Raw genomic sequence first — 21,210 nt, forward strand, 5'->3', positions numbered from 1 at the left:
TCTCGTAGATGATGTCGTCTGCCACACAGACATCTGAGAGAATTATTTGGAATTTGTATACCTATAATGAAAATTCTATTTCAGGACCAATTTACTTGATTTTTGAATATTGTTGCTATGGTGATCTTCTCAACTATCTAAGAAATAAAAGAGAAAAATTTCACAGGACATGGACAGAGATTTTCAAGGAACACAATTTCAGTTTTTACCCCACTTTCCAATCACACCCAAACTCCAGGTAAGAGAAGTGGGCCAGGGTTTCACAATGATACGTTACAGAACACAGCCCCCGTATGATGGTTAAACACCCCGCACTGGCGGGTCTCTGAAAGCCAGAGTCCAGCATTGTGTGGTCTATGGGCTCTAAGATCTAGAAAGGTCACTTATCTTTTTTTTTTTTTAAAGATTTTATTTATTCATTTGAGACACAGAGATACAGAGAGAGAGAGAGAGAGAGAGCATGAGCAGGGAGAGAGGCAGAGGGAGAGGGAGAAGCAGGCTCCCCACTGAGCCAGGAGCCCGACGCGGGGCTTGATCCCAGGACCCTGGGATCACGACCTGAGCCGAAGGCAGACGCTCAACCATCTGAGCCACCCAGGCGCCCCGAAAGGTCACTTACCTTTGTTCTAGTTTCTCTGCTGATGTGGAACAATGAGACCTTTGCTTTCCTATGGTACAGGGGCTGTAGCTATCTCCGTCCACCTGTGCCTGAATCACACTCTGGACACATATTCAGTTTGGGGAAGAGTGCATTATTCAGTCTTTCACCTCTCCTGGATGACACGTAGGAATTAGTAGAAAGAATGAACACTTTTCCCAAAGTCCTTGACATATTCGTAGAGAGTAGTTCAGGTCTCCGGAGTTTGATGCAAAAGAGCTCTGAACTCATAAATTGGATTTTCAAAAATTAGAATGGATCAGTTGACATAATGTGACGGAGACGAAATTAAGTAGCGGTAACATTTGTCTCTATGCTCTGTGTTGTATATTCTGCCATCCCTGGGGAGCCTGAGTGATTCTCAGTCCGGTTAGGATTTTTTGTTTTAGCATGCATAAATGAGGGCTGTAGGAGTTTGGTGGGATGCTCCTCTTCATCCCTGGGGATTTCTTGCTAATTACTTAAACATCATATAACACCTATCTCTGAATGAATTCACAGGCATTCTTAATAGAATGATTCCTCGATCCACAGTGTCTTCCGATTTCCTCCACACATGTGAAAACTCTCCCTTATCCTCAAAGCAGGTCTTTAGAAACTTTTGTCTTTACCGAGGGACTTTCGGAGGGTGCGCTTGAGATTCCAGCCTTGTTTTTCTTAGCGTGTAGGTTTCAGTGCAGGCCTTTGGCCTTCTGAGTTCTGAGACAGAGACCTAGCATCTTAAAGCTGGGAGGCCCCTTGGAGATCCCCATGGGCGTCTTTGTGTGGTTGCCCATAACCAGTTCACGCCTGTCACACCAGTCTTGTCTTTCACACTTGTTTCTTAGCTCATATTCTAAAACTGAGAAAATTCTGCAATGTCATCTGTATTCTAGAATAGAGTCTCTTAATGAGTCAGATGGTGTGATCCGCACTCCACGGTCAGCAACAACTAATACTGGTCAACTGGGCCTTTGATTCATTCTAGTCACTGGAGTATTAAATACACTGAAGCGACGCAGGAATATTTGTGGTCTGCAAGCATAAAGTCATTTTCCAAAGATATGGAAATTGTAAATTGGGATGAATTTGTATGCTGGAATATATGGAATCATTGTCTGTATATAATGCACACAGAATTCCTCAGTGAAGAATTTTATGTAATACACCACAAGAGAGTTTCGTTCTTACTGTTTATTAATTTCACAGGAAAAGGAAATGCACTTTATTTACAAAGACCAACTTGAGAAAAGAAGGATGTTAAAACGACAGGTCTTTGTAGAAGATCTGTATTACAGGAACTTTCATAGGGAAAGTGGGCTTTTAGAAACAAAAGAGGTGTGAGTCCTAATTGTACATTTTGTTAGCTTCATGATTTCAGCAAATCACATTTATCTCACCAAGTCTTTTATAAAATGTGACTCTGACACCCAGCTTGTCGAGTTGTGACAAGGACTGAGTGAGGTCCTGTTTGAACTGTGGGACCCTGTACAGATAATGGGGATCACTTCTCTCCTCGTTAGACTTGGCAAGCTCAATTCCACACATGTTTTTAATGTCCACACACGCAAAAAAATGGACAAGTGCATGCTGTGCTTTTAATCTGAAAGCCCATTTGTAACTAGAATTCATTTCTTTGATTAATTGTATTTTTTTAAATGTCTACTCAGAAGAAGAACATAAATAACAAAATAATTTTTTTAATAGTATGCCTGGTTCAAGAGAAGTTCACATACACCAGGACTTGGATCATATCTCAGGGTTCAATGGGAATTCATTTCAATCCGAAGGTAATATTTTATTCTAATTAGTAGCACCTTAAAATAGAAACAGATACAGGAATTCTGTTAGTTGTTTTTTTAAAAAGTGTGTCAATGCAAAGCATGTTTTTCTTTGCTAATGTCCCCTGAAGGCTGTATTAATGCATATTTGCTTTAAAGGTAGTGAAAAGCCAACAGTTTACGTATTGTGTATTTGATGTCAGCATGCAGCTAATAAACACAGAGGGCTGTTTTATTTAGTCAGGTTGTTCTTTTTGAAATCATAAATTAATTAGAGCCATTGATTACTGACAAGTGGAAAAATGATGAGTTCTGGAATCAGACAGAAGTTGGGTTAACCTTGGGTTCCTTCACTTTCTGGCTGGAAGACTTTGGACAATTTATGTAACCATCTGAGCCACAATTTTGTCATCTGTGAAATGGGCCCAATAGTACTTTCGTCATAGTACCATCGGAAGGATTAAATGGAAGTACAGTAAGTGCCCAGTGCAGTTCACGAAATGTGGTGGTGCAATGCTAATTCTTTCCCATGTGACAAAACTACCTTGCACAAAAGAGGAGGATCAGAAGCTCCTGACTGATCAGGAGGCTGTCTGTCACCAAAGCAGCTGGAGAGGTTACTCCTCTAACCAAAAGGAATCTTTGGCTGACCCTTCAGAAGCCCCACAGGTTTAGCATGAATGGGGTAGCCCCAGTGCTGGGGAGCTTCCTTTGTAGTCTGGGCATCCCTCCTCACTATGGCTTTGATAACCTCCCCCTGGGGATGTAATGGGGCACCTTCTTAGACCTGTGGCGAGCAACTGACCAGCAACTGACCAGTTTTGTTTTACAGATGAAATTGAATATGAAAACCAAAAAAGGCTGGAGGAAGAAGAGGACTTAAACGTGCTGACATTTGAAGACCTTCTTTGCTTTGCATATCAAGTTGCCAAAGGAATGGAATTTCTGGAATTTAAGTCGGTAAGCCCCTTTTGAAGGAAAAACTAACAGCAACAACAAGATAATTTTTGAAATGAGATGTGCTTTCCTTTTTCTTATTTCAACTTGTATCCCTTAAAGTCCGTCTCCCCCGCCATCCACCACCCCCTTCACTGTTGGAGCCATGTAGAACGTTCATTACAGTAGCTGTGGGTGAATTACAGGGGCAATGCCTGAGATCCCTTATTAGATAATGGTTATCGAAGCCCTCCCGGGCGGTCCAAAGTCCCCTGAGACTTCCAGCTAGGAAGTCAAAGCAAGGCGTACAGCGTCAGTCCTTCCTGGGACAGTCAGTCCAGGTTGTTCAAGGCCGTGCCCCGTGCATGGGCATTTGACCCCGGGTAAGCGAGGCCTCTAACACAGCATGCTGGGCTTGCCAGGATCCTGGTGTGGTGGGCTAGCAGGATCCTGGTGCACCTGCTGCCTCTTCTGTTGCTCATCCCAGACTTAGAGGACGTTGATGTGAGGGTCGTGGAGTCTGCCTCAAACCCTGGTTTCTACCTCAGTTTTGCATTCTTTCTATAATTGTCTCTCAGCCCTGTTCTCGGACATTTCAAGCATCTCTTACCTGTGAGCAGATGGAAGTCACTTCTCTGGTTGCTTTCTGTCTGCACCATCTTATGTTCTGTTACCTTCTGTGTATTTCCCAAACTCTTCCCTCCTCTTTTCCCTTTGAATCTTTGCTTCTCTTTCTCCCTCTTTCCTCCAGGTCCCTCCTCTCTCCTCGTTCTCTTTGAATTTGGAGAGAATCATTTCAACTGTATTTTTTTTCCTTAAAAAAATGACTTTCTCTGATATATTGTCATAGGTCAGGTATATCTCAATTTAAAAAAAGATTAACATGAAATAAATCAACAGCTTTGAAGAACAGAAAAAAATGATGTTCACAATAGCAACCAAACCTGGGAAGCATCTTGAGATAAACCCAAGAAATATACGAGACGCACACGAAACATTATTAAATGGCAAAAAGGAGGCCTGAATAAATGAACTCTACCATGTTCATGTAGGAGAGATTCAGGGTTTATTAGAAAAGCCAATTCTGTCCAAGTTAATCTGTATGTTTCGCACAACTCCAGTTAGAATCTCAGTGGTTTGTTTTTTTTTTTTCCCTCATGGATGTTGAAAGTGCATGTTGCCTTCTTTGCTTTTCTTTTTCCAAATGTGGGCATCCTTGCTCACTAGTTAAAAAAAAAATTCCTGTCTCTTAATATTTTCCCACCCCTCATCTCTGGGACATACTCTTTTTTTTTTAATTCAATTAATTAACATATAATGTATTATTGGTTTCAGAGGTAGAGGTCAGTGATTCATCAGTTGTACATAATCCCCAGGCTCATTACATTACATACCCTCCCCAATGTCCACCACCCAGTTACCCCATCCCTCCCACCCTCCTCCCCTCCAGCAACCCTCAGTTTGTTTCCTATAGTTAAGAGTCTCTTTTGGTTTGTCTCCCTCTCTGATTTCGTCTTGTTTTATTTTTTCCTGTCTTCCCCTATGCTCCTCTGTTTTGCTGCTTAAATTCCTCATATCAGTGAGATCATATGATACATGTCTTTCTCTGGTGGACTTATTTCACTTAGCACAATACCCTCCAGTTCCATCCACGTCGCTGCAAATGGCAAGATTTCTTTTTTTGATGGCTGAATAGTATTCCACTGTATATATATACCACATCTTTTTTATCCATTCATCTGTCTGAGGCACGTTCTTCTCCTCATCTTCCCTGCCTGCTGTTGGATTCCTCTTTTCTCCAGTGTATCTATAGTTGCTTTAACTATAGTTCACCTACTTGGCTACAGTAGTGCTTGTGTATCTTTATAGATCTTGGAGGGCCTCCACCTCGATCGTCTGGCCTGGTTTGCTGCCTGTCTTGAAGTAAATACGCAAACTACTCACAACTGGAGGTCAAGGGGCACTGCTTTTTTACTCTCTGGGCTTGTTATAATAAGAACTTTTTTGAGGAATATCCCGTTTCTTAGACCCTCTCGCCTTGTTTCCCCTTTAGGCCCTATCCTCTACACCATGATGTCACTGTCTCCATTTGTCTTTTCCCCCTACTTCTCTGGTCGCTCCTTGCTTTCCCCGTAGCCTCCGTGACTCCATCCAGCGTTACTCGAGCACTGACTAGGTGGTATCGCTGACAGGGGAGAAAGAGACAAGTAGACACGCAAATCAAAGATGACACTGTAGTGTGGTAAATACTCGTGTTCACGTAAGCTCTGGGAACCCAGGAAGGACACACACATATCAGAACCAGGGGTGGGGAATGGTGCAGAAAAGGCTTGGGGAGGAGCTCGTGCTTTAGCTAGAGGAGATTTCTGAGGAAAAGGAAAACCAGCAGGGAACATGGGATAGGGCAGGGAACACGAAGTCGGGAGGAAGTCAGTTGAGAAAGGTCATGAGTTGAATGTGTAGCATGTGGTTCCCGGGGCAGTAGAGTAGGGCCTAGCCCAGCAGATATTCCTATCTGAAGCTCAAGAGAAATGTTTGGGTTGGAAACAGAGGTTGGGTGATGGTAGTTGCATCCCTCGGTTTGGACGAAGTGGCTCAGGAGGATGCGGACCGAGAGGGTGCGGCCCTGGGGAATGAGAGCAGGCTTGCATGGAGGCCCAGGAGGAAACAGCTTCCACCAGGCAGTAGGAAGAAAACAGGGGCCAGTGACGTGCTGAATTCACAGAAGGAGGGACCTGAAGGAGGAGGGGCTGGCCCGGCAGTACCAGGTGCCACCAGGAGGCCAAATCCCATCTCAGCTGGATTGGTGCCGTGCACGTCACTGCGGGGCTTAGCCCAGGCAGCTGGGGCAGACATCTGGGAGGAGGAAGGCAGGGTGCAGGGGGCCAGTAGTAAAGGGGGTGAAGTGTAAATGGAGTCTACAGGCAGCGGGCAACACTCTCAGAAAACTGGAGAGGGAGGAAGGAGAGCTAGCGGGATTTTAGTCTGCCTGGTTTTTGCTTTTATTTTTCAAGATTGAAGAGAGTCCTTTGGACCTTTAGCTCCTAGTGCTTTATTCCTTTGATTATCTTCCTTCTCGGAGTTTATTCTCTTGCCAGACCACTCAGATTCATGTCATGTCCTCTGTCCATCCAGGGGCTCCTAATTCCACTTTAGTCAACCTTCCCAAACTTATTTTTTGTTTTTTTCCAAATATTTTCTTTGATCGTACTCTCATTGCCAAAGTTGTTTTCCAGTCAGAAAAGAGATAATTTTCTCCCCCCCACCGGACAAGAGCCTCCAAAAGTCCCTTTGGGCGGGAGCTCAACACTGGGCCCTGGTATTGTGTCTTTTATTTATAGGAAGACACAACACCCAGCCAGGTTTGATCTCCTTTCTAAGAACCCATCCTCTTGGCCTCCGGGAATGTTCCATAAGCAGCACAAATGACTGCATCCACAACAGCTGAAGAATTGGGCCATCTGCATTCCCTCTGTGTGCCGCACGTCACGCGTGATGACTGCCGGTGGCCCAGTAAAGATAAGACACCTCGATGAACCGCACTTTGCTGTCATCTGTAACTCCTGCTGAACTTGAAACTGGAAGCAAAATTGCACTCTGTGATAATCTCCGTCAGAGTAAATAACACTCCAATTTCGTTCTTTGTAGTGTGTTCACAGAGACCTGGCAGCCAGGAACGTGCTCGTGACCCATGGGAAAGTGGTGAAGATCTGTGATTTTGGACTGGCCCGGGATATTATGAGTGACACCAACTATGTAATCAGGGGCAACGTGAGGCTGCTATTTCTTACCTATTTTTATGCTGTTATTTTGTGTTTTGTTATTGGGACGGTAGACATCCGCATTCACTGTAGCGGGGGTTTGATTCCAAAAACTTCCTCACTGCAGTCAGCTTTCTTATGTTTAAAAGCTTTTTCTGTAGCTTCAGGGAATATTCCAGTTATAATAAAACCTGAGCAACGTAGCATCACATCTATCCTTGGGCGAGTCAGAACAGACCAGTTAGGGACCTTGGAGTACAATCGACACTTAAAAGACACTCATTACTTGAACTTACTTCAGTGCCCTTAGCTATAATGCAACCAGCGTCATGTTTCCAGGTATGGGAATTTGGCAGTCGCTACAATAAAGCATTTTTTAAAGTACAACATATAAATTAAATATTAAATGTAAATTTTAAAAGGGCACAATATTTAAATTAAATATTAGCTAATGAATATTTAGCATCTTATTACTGTCACACAGGGAAACCTAAAATATGACAAAATCTACTTGTTAAAAAATTAAAAGAACAAAAATAAAAACCCAACTAGGGACAGATATGTTACTTAAGAACTATTGGAAATACTAGATGATAAAATTGTGTACTGGAAAGAGTGGCTTGTAAGAATCACACCACCTAAAGTTAAGCCCCTATTCTTTTCTGGAATTTTTCTGTGCTTTATTGTCCCCACTTGTGAAATAATAGTGGCACCAAGTACTGGGTTGGTGCTTCCCGGGTGCTAAGCACTATTCTTAGCGCTTTGCATATATTCATTCATTTAGTTCTCCAAGTGCCCAGTTGTGGGTGGAGAAACCGAGGCACAGAACCATAACTTGCCCACGATTACACAGCACGTGGACTAGAGCATGAATGGTCTGAGCCCCGAGCCTGTGCATAACCATTGTGACACATGCAGCATTTCCCATGAGGTCTGTCCGCTTACCTCATTGGCGTTGTTGTGGGAATAAACCAATAAAACCAACATGAAAGCACCTGTCTGGGGTAAACGGCCAATAAATGTTAAAAATCAAATTAAACACTGTTCCCATTAGAATCAAATAACCATCTCAGCTGATTTTAGATCTATACGTCACTCGTAGCTGAAATCGTAAAGATGATCAAAGCTCATGGGTGGCTGTGTGGTTTTTACCTTACTAGCTGGTGGTCTCTTATGTGGGAAGGTGAATTCCATTTGGCACTTCGATTAATTCCCTTAATTAATCAAATTAACCAGACTAGCCTGTTTGATTCTATCAGCTCATCGGTTTGTATAGGATTTAAAATAGGGTTTCTTTCTTGAGCTTTGATTTTTTTTTTTTTTAATTTCCCTAAGTAATCTCTACACCCAATGTGGGGCTGGAACTCATGACCCTGAGATCCCGAGTCACATGCTCTACCGACTGAGCCAGCCAGGTGCCCTTTGAGGTCTGATTTTACTTGGCAGATTTAACATGCACTGTGAAGGGCTCCTCACCTCATGAAAAAGAAAATGCTACAAAAAACTCTATCCCAGTAACCTATCTGCCCCTGTGTCTTGATTCTAATCTGAGGCTATACTAACTCTAAACCTGCCTTTCGTGTTACTGGAAATTATTCAAGCCACAGAAGCCAGCCTGGTGTCATTCCTGGAAGTGATGACATATACCCCCCTCACCACATTTTTGTAGCTGGCATTTCCACTAAAGTTCTTCCAAGAAATGCTTTTACAAAATATCCCACTAATTTACCAGTATCTACGTACCTCTGGGCAACGGACTAATTACTCCTTAATGGGAATTATCCGCTGTTAAACTTACCCATTCCAAGCACAAAGCTTCGTTCAAGATGAGTTTTAAAGAGATGGCCAGCTGTGGGACACCTGGGTGGCTCAGTGGGTTGGGCATCTGATTCTTGATTTCGGCTCAGGTCATGATCTTGGGGTCATGAGATGGACCCTGTGCTGAGTGTGTCGGGCTCTGCGCTGAGTGTGGAGACTGCTTAAGATTCTCCCTCTCCCGGTTCTAGAGGGGAGGGGGGTGGGAGGATGGGTTAGCCTGGTGGTGGGTATTGAGGAGGGCACATTCTGCATGGAGCACTGGGTGTTATGCACAAACAATGAATCATGTAACACTACATCTAAAACTAATGATGTAATGTATGGGGATTAACATAAGAATAAAAAAAATAAAAATAAAAGAGCAAACCAAAGCAAAACAACAAAGCAAAAAAAAAAAAAAAACAAAAAAAGATTCTCCCTCTCCCTCTGCCTCCCACCCCCGCCCCCGCTTGCATGCATGTGCTCTCTCTCAAAAAAAAAGAAAGCCGGTTAAGTTGGTTTTTTGTTTGTTTGGGTTTTTTGTTTTGTTTTCTTTTTGTAAGGCTGTTATGTTAGAATATTGATTTAAAAGTGAAAACCTTCCACTTGAGGAATATGATTTTCTCCATTAAGCCTTAAGAGTGGCTTTAGGAAGCCAAGAAATTTTATCATCTAGCTAGTAAGAGAAAAGAAAATACTCTTCACCATTCAGTCACTTCACCATTGATCACCACTGATCTCCTCCTGGACTCCGCACAGGCTCGTCTGCCTGTAAAGTGGATGGCTCCTGAAAGCTTATTTGAAGGGATCTACACCATAAAGAGTGACGTCTGGTCATATGGAATATTACTCTGGGAGATATTCTCACTCGGTAAGTTTTGCACGTTGCTGCCATCCCTTGCCCCCTTCACGCCTCACCCCCATTCCTAAATCAAAGCGTGCATGACATGCCACCTCTAATGCTCCCAAGAGCTCGCTAGTCTCACACCTGTGTCACTTCATGTTTTACTGCCGTGTCTTCCCCACCGGCCTACACCCGCGTGAGAGGAGGAGCCACAACTTTCCCCGCTTTCAGCCTCGCGCCAAGCAGTGTCTGGCCCGTGGGAGCTCTCGGTGCATGCTTGTTAATCGAGTGAATAAAGAAACAAATGAAATAGTTTATCCTCCCTAATGTCTTCCTCAGGTGTCAATCCTTACCCTGGTATTCCGGTCGACGCTAACTTCTATAAACTCATTCAAAGTGGATTTAAGATGGATCAGCCATTTTATGCTACGGAAGAAATGTAAGTTCAAACCAGACTGCACGGTGGCTGAAATTGGGAATTTACAGTCCTCTCTAGTTCCAAATGCATGTCAAAAAAAAAAAAAAGTAAAACTCCTTAATGCAAAATTCATGATTCCTCTTTAAAAAACAAAAAAACAAAAAGACAAAAAAAAAAAGAAAAGGAAACTCTTCCTTTTTCTTTTGGGAATTTCTGGACAAAACTGAAGATACTGTGAATTAGGGGCTTCAGTTCTTTTGAGGGTGAGAAGACTCCATATCCTAGTTTCTGGCCCACAAAATGCATTTCTGTCCGTCATCTAATTTGCCCTTTCTGGTGTGAGTTCAAAGTCTAGTAGAGTACTTGCCACAAAACAAACAGGTGATAGATGGTGAGTAGCTCCCCAGCAAGAAATGGTGGGAAATGATCAGCTTTTCTTTATTCGGATTTCCTCAGCTTACTCCTCTTCTCTTGCTTTTACAGATACTTTATAATGCAGTCCTGCTGGGCTTTTGACTCAAGGAAACGGCCGTCCTTTCCCAATCTAACTTCATTTTTGGGATGTCAGCTGGCGGATGCAGAAGAAGCGGTACGTAGCTGTGTAGTACTTTATAAAAGACTATTAGAGGGGCGCCTGGGTGGCTCAGTTGGTTAAGCGACTGCCTTCGGCTCAGGTCATGATCCTGGAGTCCCTGGATCGAGTCCCGCATCGGGCTCCCTGCTTGGCAGGGAGTCTGCTTCTCCCTCTGACCCTCCCCCCTCTCATGCTCTCTCTATCTCATTGTCTCTCTCAAATAAATAAATAAAATCTTAAAAAAAAAAAAGACTATTAGAAAGGAAAGCAATAACTCAGAACACGCACTGATTTCCTAAGAGTCAAAGTTGAACGGTGTCTTTCTCAGCAGTTTGTCTGGTTGCCCTTTGAAAGTTGTATGGGGTGAGATATATTTATTGGTAAGTGTTTTTTTGGGGGGGAAGCTTTCCCTAAAGTTTTCAGCCGACTGATTAAGAAATTAAATGCTTTTAAGTGTCCAGTGCATAGGACTAGACGACTAAACAAAACTTAATCCCTGGCCGCCACTGACCTTTCTTAATTCAACATGAAGCTTTAGTATGGAATAATCACACAACCCAGTCATACAATACAGCAGAGTGGAAAGAACATTGACCTGGAGTCATGAGAATCTAATCCCACCTCTAGCACTCTAGCTCCTCATCGCTGTATGAATTATGGCAAGTCACTTTACTTCTCTGGGCCTTAGTTTTCGCACCTGTAAAATGGCTTGCCAAGGTAGGTGATCCCCCTAACCACTTTGTCTTTAACTGTATGTGAGACTCCAGTAATGTTGTGTGAGACTTTTGCTTTGTGGGTCTGTCTTTCCCATCAGTAGACTTGGTTCATGAGGGCAAGCAAATGCACTGCTCCTCTTCACATCACCTGATGCAGTTCCACGGGCAGGAGACACTCACTGGTCATTAAATAAATGAGTGCCTGTCAGCACGAGGGTACGTCAGAGGTCACATCCGTTTTGTTCACCATTACATACCCAGTGGCTGGCATAATGCTTAGTGTATGGAAAGTGCTAAGGAAATACTTCTGGAAGGAAGGAAGGTAGGCAGGCAGGCAGGCATAAAAGTAAATTTGAGAAAGCAAAAGCCTAACGGCAGAAGTAAGGACATCAGTTAAGAGGTGACTGTGGCAGCAGAGGTGAGCAAAAATGAGGGGGTGAACTAGACGGTGGGGGGAAGGGAAGGTGCAGAAGGAAGGGACACACACAGTTCCTGTTTCAGGAAAGCGGCCTGAACTCACATCACCTCTCCTCTTATGTCCGTGCCCACAAATCACAGGAAATATATACATAAAATATAAATATATTATCAATATATCATGTATTTATATATACTATATTATAAATAAATACAATACAAATATAAAATAAATGTAATATAAATATAAAAAAATGGGGTGCCTGGATGGCTGAGTCAGTTAAGCGTCTGCCTTCAGCTCAGGTCATGATCCCAGAGTCGGGCTCCCTGCTCAGCGGGAAATCTGCTTCTCCCTCTCCCTTTGCCCCTCCCCCACTTGTGTTCTCTCTCTCTTGATCTCTCTCTTTCTCAAATAAATATATAAAATCTTTAAAAAATGAAATAAATATTAAAATACATGAATACATATATACACACACATATATTTTTTTAATTATATTTTTTTAAAGAAGTGAGGCCATAATTGCCTTTGAAAGCCAGAAGGAGATCTTTGTGGACCAGAAACAGTGGAAAACCCCTGAGACAATGAAAGCAGTTAGGGCTGAAGAGGGAAGACCCACAACAGAGGACTCTTTGAAAGAATAAAGACAAGTGCTTTCCTAGAAGTTAGGGAGAGGTCTGGTGGGATTGTGCAGAAGTTCCACAGTGGGACCAGTCACACTGTTAAATACACATAAGAATAACATGGGTGTTAAAAATATAAGTATAACCACTGTGAAAATAGAAATATAATCTATAATCTCAGGTTCAGTGTAGAAGAAAAAAGGACCGTAGAAAACCAGATCAACGCCACAAAATGGGGAAGAGAGAAACAAAGAGCATTCATGGAAATAGAAAAAGCTCAAAATGGCAGGATTCATAAGTCCACTTAAGAAACAGAATTTCAAAATAAATGAGACCATTATCACACAGATCACATTTACTAACCTCAGTGCAGTGGAATGAGAAATCACCAGTAACACCCGAAAAGCCCCCAGTGTCCTACATGAGAAATTAAAACTCATGCTTCTTACAGAAGCCTTTGGTTCACAAGAAGGAGGAGGAGGAAGGAAAAAGACATAAAAATAGACCCTGCTTATTAAAACCTGTAGGGGCCAGCCACATTTATAACTCTAAATTCATTTATTAGAAAACAAAGAATGAGAATGAATGACTTAAACTTTCAACTCAAGAAGCCAAGAAAAAAAACAATGAATAAGGAGGAGGGAAGAGGAGGAAGAGAATGAACGAAGCAGAAGAAAAAAACTAATAGAGGGGAGCGTGGGTGGCTCAGTCCGTTGAGTGCCGGACTCCTGGTTTCAGCTAAGGTTGTGGTCTCGGGGTCCTGGAATCGAGCCCTTCATTGGGCTCCATGCTGAGCGTGGAGTCTGCCTGAGATTCTTTTCCTCTCTCTCTACCTCCCCCTCCTCCCCATGCTTGTGCGCGCTCTCTCTCTCAAATAAATAAGTAATAATAAAAGAAAAAGAAAAGAACTAGTAAAGATACAGGCAGAATTAATTAAACTGAGAGTAGCCTTCAAAACAAAATAATAGTGATGATCAGGAAACCTAAAAGTTGTTTTTTGAACTAATAATGGTAATGATTTAATGGCTAACATCTTTTGAGTGTCATGCACTCTACTAATATACTACCCATAATAACTCAATTAATTCTCACATCAATCTCAAGAAGTAAGTTCTATTACTACCTCTTTTGCAGATCAGTAAATTGAGATACAGAGAGGTTCAGTCGTTTGCCCAAGGTAACACAGTAAGTGTCAGACTTCGGATTTGAATACAATAGTCTGGATCTAGTTTACACTGTATATTAATATTGTATATTAATACAGTATACAAATATACCACTAACGCATACTATGAAGAGAACAATTAAGAAAAAAGAGAAAGCACAAATGACATTCAGAATAAAAAGAACATAATTATGGATAGAGAAACCATTTTTAAAAAGTGTTAAGAAAATCTTACGCACCTCTTTCTGTTGATACACTTGAAAAGCTAGGGTTCCAAAATTTTTATAAGGAGAATGTACTCATGTGTTACTTGTGCAGTTAAAAAATTCATTTTAAAATCACTTAAAGGGGTGAAGGGGAAGGGAAGTAGAGGCTTCCAGTTACGGAATGAAAAAGTCACGGGGATGAAAGGCACGGCACAGGGAATACAGACCATGATGCTGTAATTGTGCCCTACGATGGGAGGTCCGCTTGTGGGGAGCACGGCATAATGTACAGACCTGTGGAATCATTATGTTGTGCACCTGAAACTGATGTAACATTGTGTTTCATCAATACGTCAATAAAACTAATTAATTACTTACATAAATAAAAATCACTTAAAGAAATGGACAGGAGGACATTAAAAGCAGTGACAGACCCGTCTCTGATTGGTCTCTGATTGGCTGTGGGAGTACAGCGAGCTTGAGGAGATGGTTCTGAAAGTTCTGGATCGTGGGCCTGGAGGCGGGGCGGTGCGCTAAGTGAAACTGTCAATACAAGAAGGAGAGAAGGTTTGGGAGATCAGAGATAATGGATTCAGGTGTGGAGCTGTTGGATTTGAAGTGTTACTGGTATTTCTGTCACAGCCTTCCTTAGATGGTTAGAAATTTAGTGCTGGAGATGTACATTTGGTTCAACAGGTCATAACCAACTGCTAGGCCCGCTTTACAAAAACGATGTATCGTTACCTTTTCATCCTTAAGGGTTGAGGCTGACTGTTATTGTGAAGACCAGGTTCGAAAGGAGATTTTTGTCCGTTTTCCAGAAAGAAAAATTAAGTGGAGTTCATTAAGTGAACACGATAACTGACTATCACAGTAGTGAGGGGTGGGGAGAAGGAGGGAGTCTGTCAAACTCAACGTAAGATTGCACGATCCCAGGTGCCTGGGTGGCTCAGTGGATTAAGCGTCTGCCTTCAGCTCAGGTCATGATCCTGGAGTCCCGGGATCCAGTCCCGCATCGGGCTCCCTGCTCAGCAGGGAGTCTGCTTCTCCCTCTGCCCCTCACCCCACTCATGCTCTCACTCACTCTCTCTCTCAAATAAATAAATAAAATCTTAAAAAAAAAAAGTAAAAAAAAAGAATGCGCGATCCCTACATCACGAAGAGTTCTCATACATAATAAGAAAAACGTGGGTAGCCCAAGATAAAGGGCAAAGGAGAGAAGCAGGCTATTCACAATGAAGTGCAAATGTTCATCGAATATAGAAAAAGATGTTCGACTTTTTGCTTATCATGAAACATGCAGGCAAGGAGATAAAACCTTTGCTGGACAAAGGGCTGGAGCCTTGAGCGGTAGTTAACACCCCTGCTGTCGGGCTCAGGAGAAAACAGTGTTGTTCCCAGACACAGCAGAGAGGAGCAGAAATAAGTAAAGGTTTCGGCAGGACAGCCTGGCGATGTACATCCCCATTCAGATGTGCATCCACTTTGACCCAGCAATCCCACTGCCCCCCATTCAGCCCAGAAACAGGCAGGGCCAGTGTGCACTTCTCAGTTTATGTTATAAAACCAGTCCATCAAAAGGTCAGTTATGGTGCATCTGTACTATGGAATGCTAGGCTACTATTAAAAAGATGAATGTGCTCATATTTATTTATTTTTTTTTTAAAGATTTTATTCATTTGAGAGAGAGAGCATGAGCAGGGGAGAGAGGCAGAGGCAGAGGCAGAGGCAGAGGGAGAAGCAGACTCCCTGCTGAGCGGGGAGCCTGACGTGGGGCTCCATCCCAGGACCCTGGGATCAGGACCTGAGCCGAAGGCAGCCACTTAACCATCTGAGCCACCTAGGCACCCCGAATGTGCTTATATTTAGTAAATAGTGAAAATGTGTAACACATGTAACATGCAAACAACGTTATTAGTAATTCAAAATAAGGTCCTAAAACAGGGTCTACACTCTGAGCCTACTGACACAAAATTGTGTGTACACAGCAAGCTAACTATAATGGTGGTACCTCTGATGATTTTAGCTTTTCTTCTATATATCTCCCTGTATTGCTTACAGTATCTATATGAAAGTGCGTTAACTTTATAATCAGACAAAAAGTAGAGCTGTTTTCATCTTGGAAGAACATTTTAAAGTCACTGACCTCCCAAGTGAAACTCAAGAATCAGTCCCCTTTATTAACTGCATAATGAACAGATCATTTTAGTGGCCTTTCTCTTTTATGGTTTTACTGCTCAGCTTTTGGATTTCTAGATTGGGACTTTATATCCAAGAACAGAAACAATAATGGAATCAGCTATTTGACTATGACTTGATTTCTCCATTAATAAACCGAATTTGCTTTGTCAATGAATATCCTCTAAGATTATCCTCTAAGATTTATGTATCGTAATAGTAATCTGCAATATAGGCCCTTGACATGTCCATCTTCATCAGATGGTAATCAGTGTTCTGTCTTTTTCCCACCTTCAGATGTATCAGAACATGGATGGCCACATCTCAGACCGTCCTTCCGTCTACCAAAACAGGCGACCTTACAGCAGAGAGGTGGATTCAGGGCTCCTGGTTCCACAGGCTCACGTTGAAGATTCCTAGAGAAACAGTTTAGTCTTAAGGACTTCCTCCCTCCAACCCCCACCTTAAACAGGCTGTAGATTACCAAAACAGGATTAATTTCATCACCAGAAGAAAGTATATTCTCAGCTGCTGCTTTGCTGGACTTTTCTCTAGAAGCTCTCTGTATTTACTCTTGTTTTCAAAGGAACTTTTGTAAAAAACAAATCATCCTTTGCACAAGGCAGGAGGAGCTGATAATTAACTTTACTGGCGCATCTACCTACATCCAAAGCCCTTCTTGGGCTGGCTTGAGTGAAAATCGTGTACCTGAGGTATAGTATATTCTTGTAAATACATAAAGCAAAAGCATTTTGCTAAGGAGAAGCTGATATGATTTTTTAAATCTATGTTTTAAAATAATATGTAACTTTTTCAGCTATTTAGTGATATATTTTATGAATGGAAATAAAATCTCTTCTCTAGAAATGTTTGTCATTGAATTGTTTACATGACATATTTAGGGCAAGACTTAACTGGAGGGCAGGAACCTAATGAAATTATGTGCGATTTGTTTGTGCATGTGTATTTTTTTTCTACTGAGAAGCTCCAGCCTTTCGTCAGATTCTTAAAAGGATCTGTGACTCCTGCCCCCAGACCAGAGCAGAACAGCTGATGTCTGCTTGCTTCTCTGTAGCACTCCATGGATTCAGCCTCCTTCGTCCTTTGAATTCAGCTTAGCTCCCTCCCTCCCACAGGCTTATAAAGTTGACTTGCCCTCATCCTTACTTTCCAGGTGTGGTTCTTGGTGAAGAACGTGATGAAGGTTTGCCCTTTCTTGTCCTCCCTTCCAGGGCCGTGGTTAAGATAAGAACCCTGAAGCCAGTCTACCTGGGCTGGAATTCTTTTTCCAACGCTGCTTAGCCACGCAACGTTGGGCAAGTAACTGAACTTGTTTAGGTCTCAGCTCTCTCTTTGGGAAGATGGAGTAATAATGGATGGCATCTATCTTACACGGTTGTGATAAGAATTAGATGGACTACATATATAATATATGTAATTTATAAATGTATGCATAAACAGATGATCCCCAACTTACGGTGGTTCAACTTAAGATTTTTTGACTTTATCGTGGTGCAAAAGGGATACACATTCTGTAGAAACCTTTCTTTGAATTTTGAATTTCCCCGGCAAGCGATATGCAGTACGATTGTCTCTCGTGATGCAGCTCCCAGTCAGCCATGGGATCGCAGGGTGAGAAACCAAAACAGTGACAGCCATTGTATACTCATTCAGCCATTCTGTTTCTCACTTTCAGTACAGTATTCAATACATTACTTGAGATATTCAACACTTTATTATAAAATAGGGTTTGTGTTAGATGATTCTGCCCAGCTGGATGGAGGTTGATGTCGTCGGTTTTCTGAGCACATTTGAGGTGGGCTAGGCTAAGCTGTGAGGTTTGATACGCTGGTGTATTAAATGTATTTCAACTTAGATATTTTCAACTTACTATGGGTTTACTGGGACATAACCCCATTGCAAACTGAGGACGATCTATATTACATAAACATACAGATTGCACGGATAGCGCTTGGCCCATAAATGGAAGGCAATTTGTCATTTGCACTTCCCTTCTGGTTTTAGTCTTTTACTTTAGACCAGGCCACCATACACTCACTTAGATTACACAAATCCGTTCACCTAACCTCTTCTCCCAATCTCTGGGCCATCCAGTGTTTTCTGTGGCCACAGATAGATTTGTCTGCCTAAAGTATTGCTGTGCACACACCACTTCCGGCAGGAGCACATCCAGTGACTCCCGGTGTCTATCAGCTAAAGCCAAATTCTCTTGCCAGCATTCATGCCCACCACAGCTGGGCTCCCCTGCATTTCTCAGTGTCAGACTACCTAACGCCATCTATCTCTGTCACCAAAACCATCTGCTCATGTTCAGTGGGTATGTCATGGGCATTCCTATCTCCACTGTTTCTTTTCTTCACCCTCCACCCTCCTGGGATGCTTCTTCCTATTCAAGGAAGCCCCTGCTCCATGGCCAGACTTGAGCTCTGTCTTACACTTCAGGTCTTTCTCAGCTCCACCAGCCCTCAGTGCTGACTTCTTCCACTGAAATCTACAGGCTCCTTGTCCATATCATCCACTTGGCTCCTAACATAACCATTCTTGCTTTTCTTTTGTTCTTTTGTTCTCTCTTTCAGAGAGAGAGAGAGAGCTCGAGCAGGGGGAGGGGCAGAGGGAAAGGGAGAAGCAGACTCCCCGCTGAGCAGGGAGCCTGATGCGGGGCTCAGTCCCAGGACCCTGAGATCATGACCTGAGCCAAAGGCAGGCGCTTAACTGACTGAGCCACCCAGGTGCCCCAAACATTCTTTCTTTTCACGTGGATTTTTTTTAAGCAACAAAAATGTATTATCTTACAGCTCTATACGCGAGCAGTTCAACAAATGTCCTTCTGGGCTAAAATCAAGGTGTCATCAAGGTTACGTTCCTTTCTGGAGGCTCTAGCGGAGAATCTGTTTCCTTGCCTGTTCCAACTTCTAGAGGCTGCTAGAATTCCTTGGCTGGTGGTCCTCCATCTTTATAGCCAACAATGTTGCCTCTCTCTAACCATTCTCTAGCCATGTCTCCCTCTGACTTTGAACTCAGCTGAGGCTGGTTCTCTGATTTTAAGGATTATGTCTTTTCACTTGAAGTTTTAGAAGTTTGAAAGTAGATAGGATTTATTCCAAGTTGTTATGCCTAATTCCTATTTGTGTCTACAGTCAGGACACACAAAATACATGTATTCAATTATTTTTTGCCTACTCAGGTTAAAGCATTCAAAGAATTTTGTATTTTTTCTTATAGTAGTAAGTGAAATTTACCCTTTATGCACCCAACCCAAATCCAAACTGCTTCTTCAGAGGAAATGCTGTTCAAGTTTCAGGTATAGTTCTTCCATCTTCTTGCTTAAATATGCTTACGTTACATGTATTTACACCAACACACCCCCCCCACATAACTCTCTGTTTTTTACATAAATGGAATTACACTAGCCATATTGTCAAACATATTTTTGTGGTTAACCACGTGTCAATATTTTCCCAACTATACATGTTTGTGCGGCACTTGTGATGAGCTAAGCATTGTGCTAAAAATGATATATGTATTCTCTTCTGTAATTTTCCTAACTGCCTTATGAAGTAGGTACTAATATGATACCATTTTTTTCCTGGAGAAATTGGAACTTAATTTAGTAACCTGTGGTCTCCAAGCTGCTGTTAACACTTATCATGTGGTTGCTCTTGGGTTCTACTATTATTTTATCTATTTTATTTATTTATTCATTTATTTATAATTGTGGTAAAAAAACCCCAACATATAATGCAAAACTTATCATCTTAACCATTTTTATGTGTACAATTCAGCCATGTTAAGTATAGTCACATTGTTGTGCAACCAATCTCCAGAACTTTTTCATCTTGTAAATCTTAAACTTTGGCCCCACTGAACAATAGTTCCCCTTTTTTCCCTCCCCTGAGCCCTGGTAACCATCATTCTACTTTCTGTTTCTATGAATTTGACTACCTCATATAAGTGGAATTATACAATATTTGTCTTTTTTGTGACTGACTTACTTCACTTAGCATTGTGTCCTCAGGGTTCCTCCATGTTGTGGTATGTGACGGGACGTATTCCCTTTCTTTTTAATGCTGATAATATTTCACAGTATGTGTATATATTTTGTTTATTCATTTATCTGATGGGCATTTAGTTTGCTCCCACCTCTTGTCTGTTGTGAATAATGCCGCTGTGAACACGGGGGTGCCAATACCTCTTTTGAGACCCTACTTTCATTTTTTTTGTTGTTTTGTATATTTTTGTATGCTTTTGTAGGGAAGTGGGATTGCTGGATCAACTGGTAATTCTATTTTTAAGTTTTTGTTGTATTATTCTTAAAGACCCTGTTGTAGTGATCATGAGTTTCTTTGGCCATCCAGTGTCAATTCCCATTTCTTTCAGTAACAGCACCGTGCTTGGAGGCATGGCTTCTCCTTATGGCATGCAGTGGAGTGGGACTTCGGTAGGGGGCGTTTGCCTTCTAGCCCAGCAGGGTCCTTGACACAAGCTCGGCTAATAAACTTCCTCTCTTGTTCTGGAACTTTGTAACTGGACTGGATTCAGGCAAGGATGAAAAAGGGAGTTGTAACCCATTATTCTCACAATACTGGTCTCTGACAAAAGCGACAAGCAGTCCCCACTTCCTAGATCCCTGGAGCTGCTTTGGTCCCTCTTCTTGGGCAAGCCTTGGTCTCTGGCCTTCCTGTTAGGTCTGTGAGCCACCCAGTGTCCTTTCCGTAAATCCCCTTGCCAGGAACCCAAGTCCACCTCCAGCGCTCACAGCCAAGACCCTTGGCACACACACCTGCATTGATTCGCAGTCTTCCTGCACCAAATTGAGGATTTCATCTGCTTTGTCTTCTCTAGAAAGTCCTCTCTGTCTTGGTTGGCCAATGGTCTTCTTTCAAGTTTCGAATGATTTATCTTCATTTGGATATGATTCCATTATGTTGACAGGATCGGAGGAAGTAGAGTAAAAGCCCTCTTGAACTGCTTGACCAAAAATGTGGGCGATCATAAGGAGGAAAAGAGAAGCAAATTAACGTTTGTAGAACTTTTATAGAAATGTTCTCCTTGGGGCGCCTGGGTGGCTCAGTTGGTTAAGCGACTGCCTTCGGCTCAGGTCATGATCCTGGAGTCCCGGGATCGAGTCCCGCATC

General features: G+C 42.4%; 1 protein-coding gene across 1 annotated transcript in view; it reads left to right on the plus strand.

The window, feature by feature from the left end:
* The window catches only part of FLT3 (fms related receptor tyrosine kinase 3), a 72,525-nt gene extending 55,547 nt beyond the window's left edge, over window positions 1–16,978 (plus strand). Inside the window, exons 17-24 of the mRNA XM_021678258.1 lie at window positions 85–238; window positions 2,345–2,427; window positions 3,251–3,378; window positions 7,003–7,125; window positions 9,672–9,783; window positions 10,096–10,195; window positions 10,658–10,763; window positions 16,352–16,978. Of these exons, the coding sequence (XP_021533933.1) occupies window positions 85–238; window positions 2,345–2,427; window positions 3,251–3,378; window positions 7,003–7,125; window positions 9,672–9,783; window positions 10,096–10,195; window positions 10,658–10,763; window positions 16,352–16,474 (929 nt within the window). The 3' untranslated portion in view covers window positions 16,475–16,978. The remainder of the gene's footprint in view (window positions 1–84; window positions 239–2,344; window positions 2,428–3,250; window positions 3,379–7,002; window positions 7,126–9,671; window positions 9,784–10,095; window positions 10,196–10,657; window positions 10,764–16,351) is intronic.
* Window positions 16,979–21,210: the final 4,232 nt, after the last annotated feature.

This window comes from Neomonachus schauinslandi, chromosome 3, assembly GCF_002201575.2.
Source record: "Neomonachus schauinslandi chromosome 3, ASM220157v2, whole genome shotgun sequence".
Lineage (NCBI taxonomy): Eukaryota > Metazoa > Chordata > Mammalia > Carnivora > Phocidae > Neomonachus > Neomonachus schauinslandi.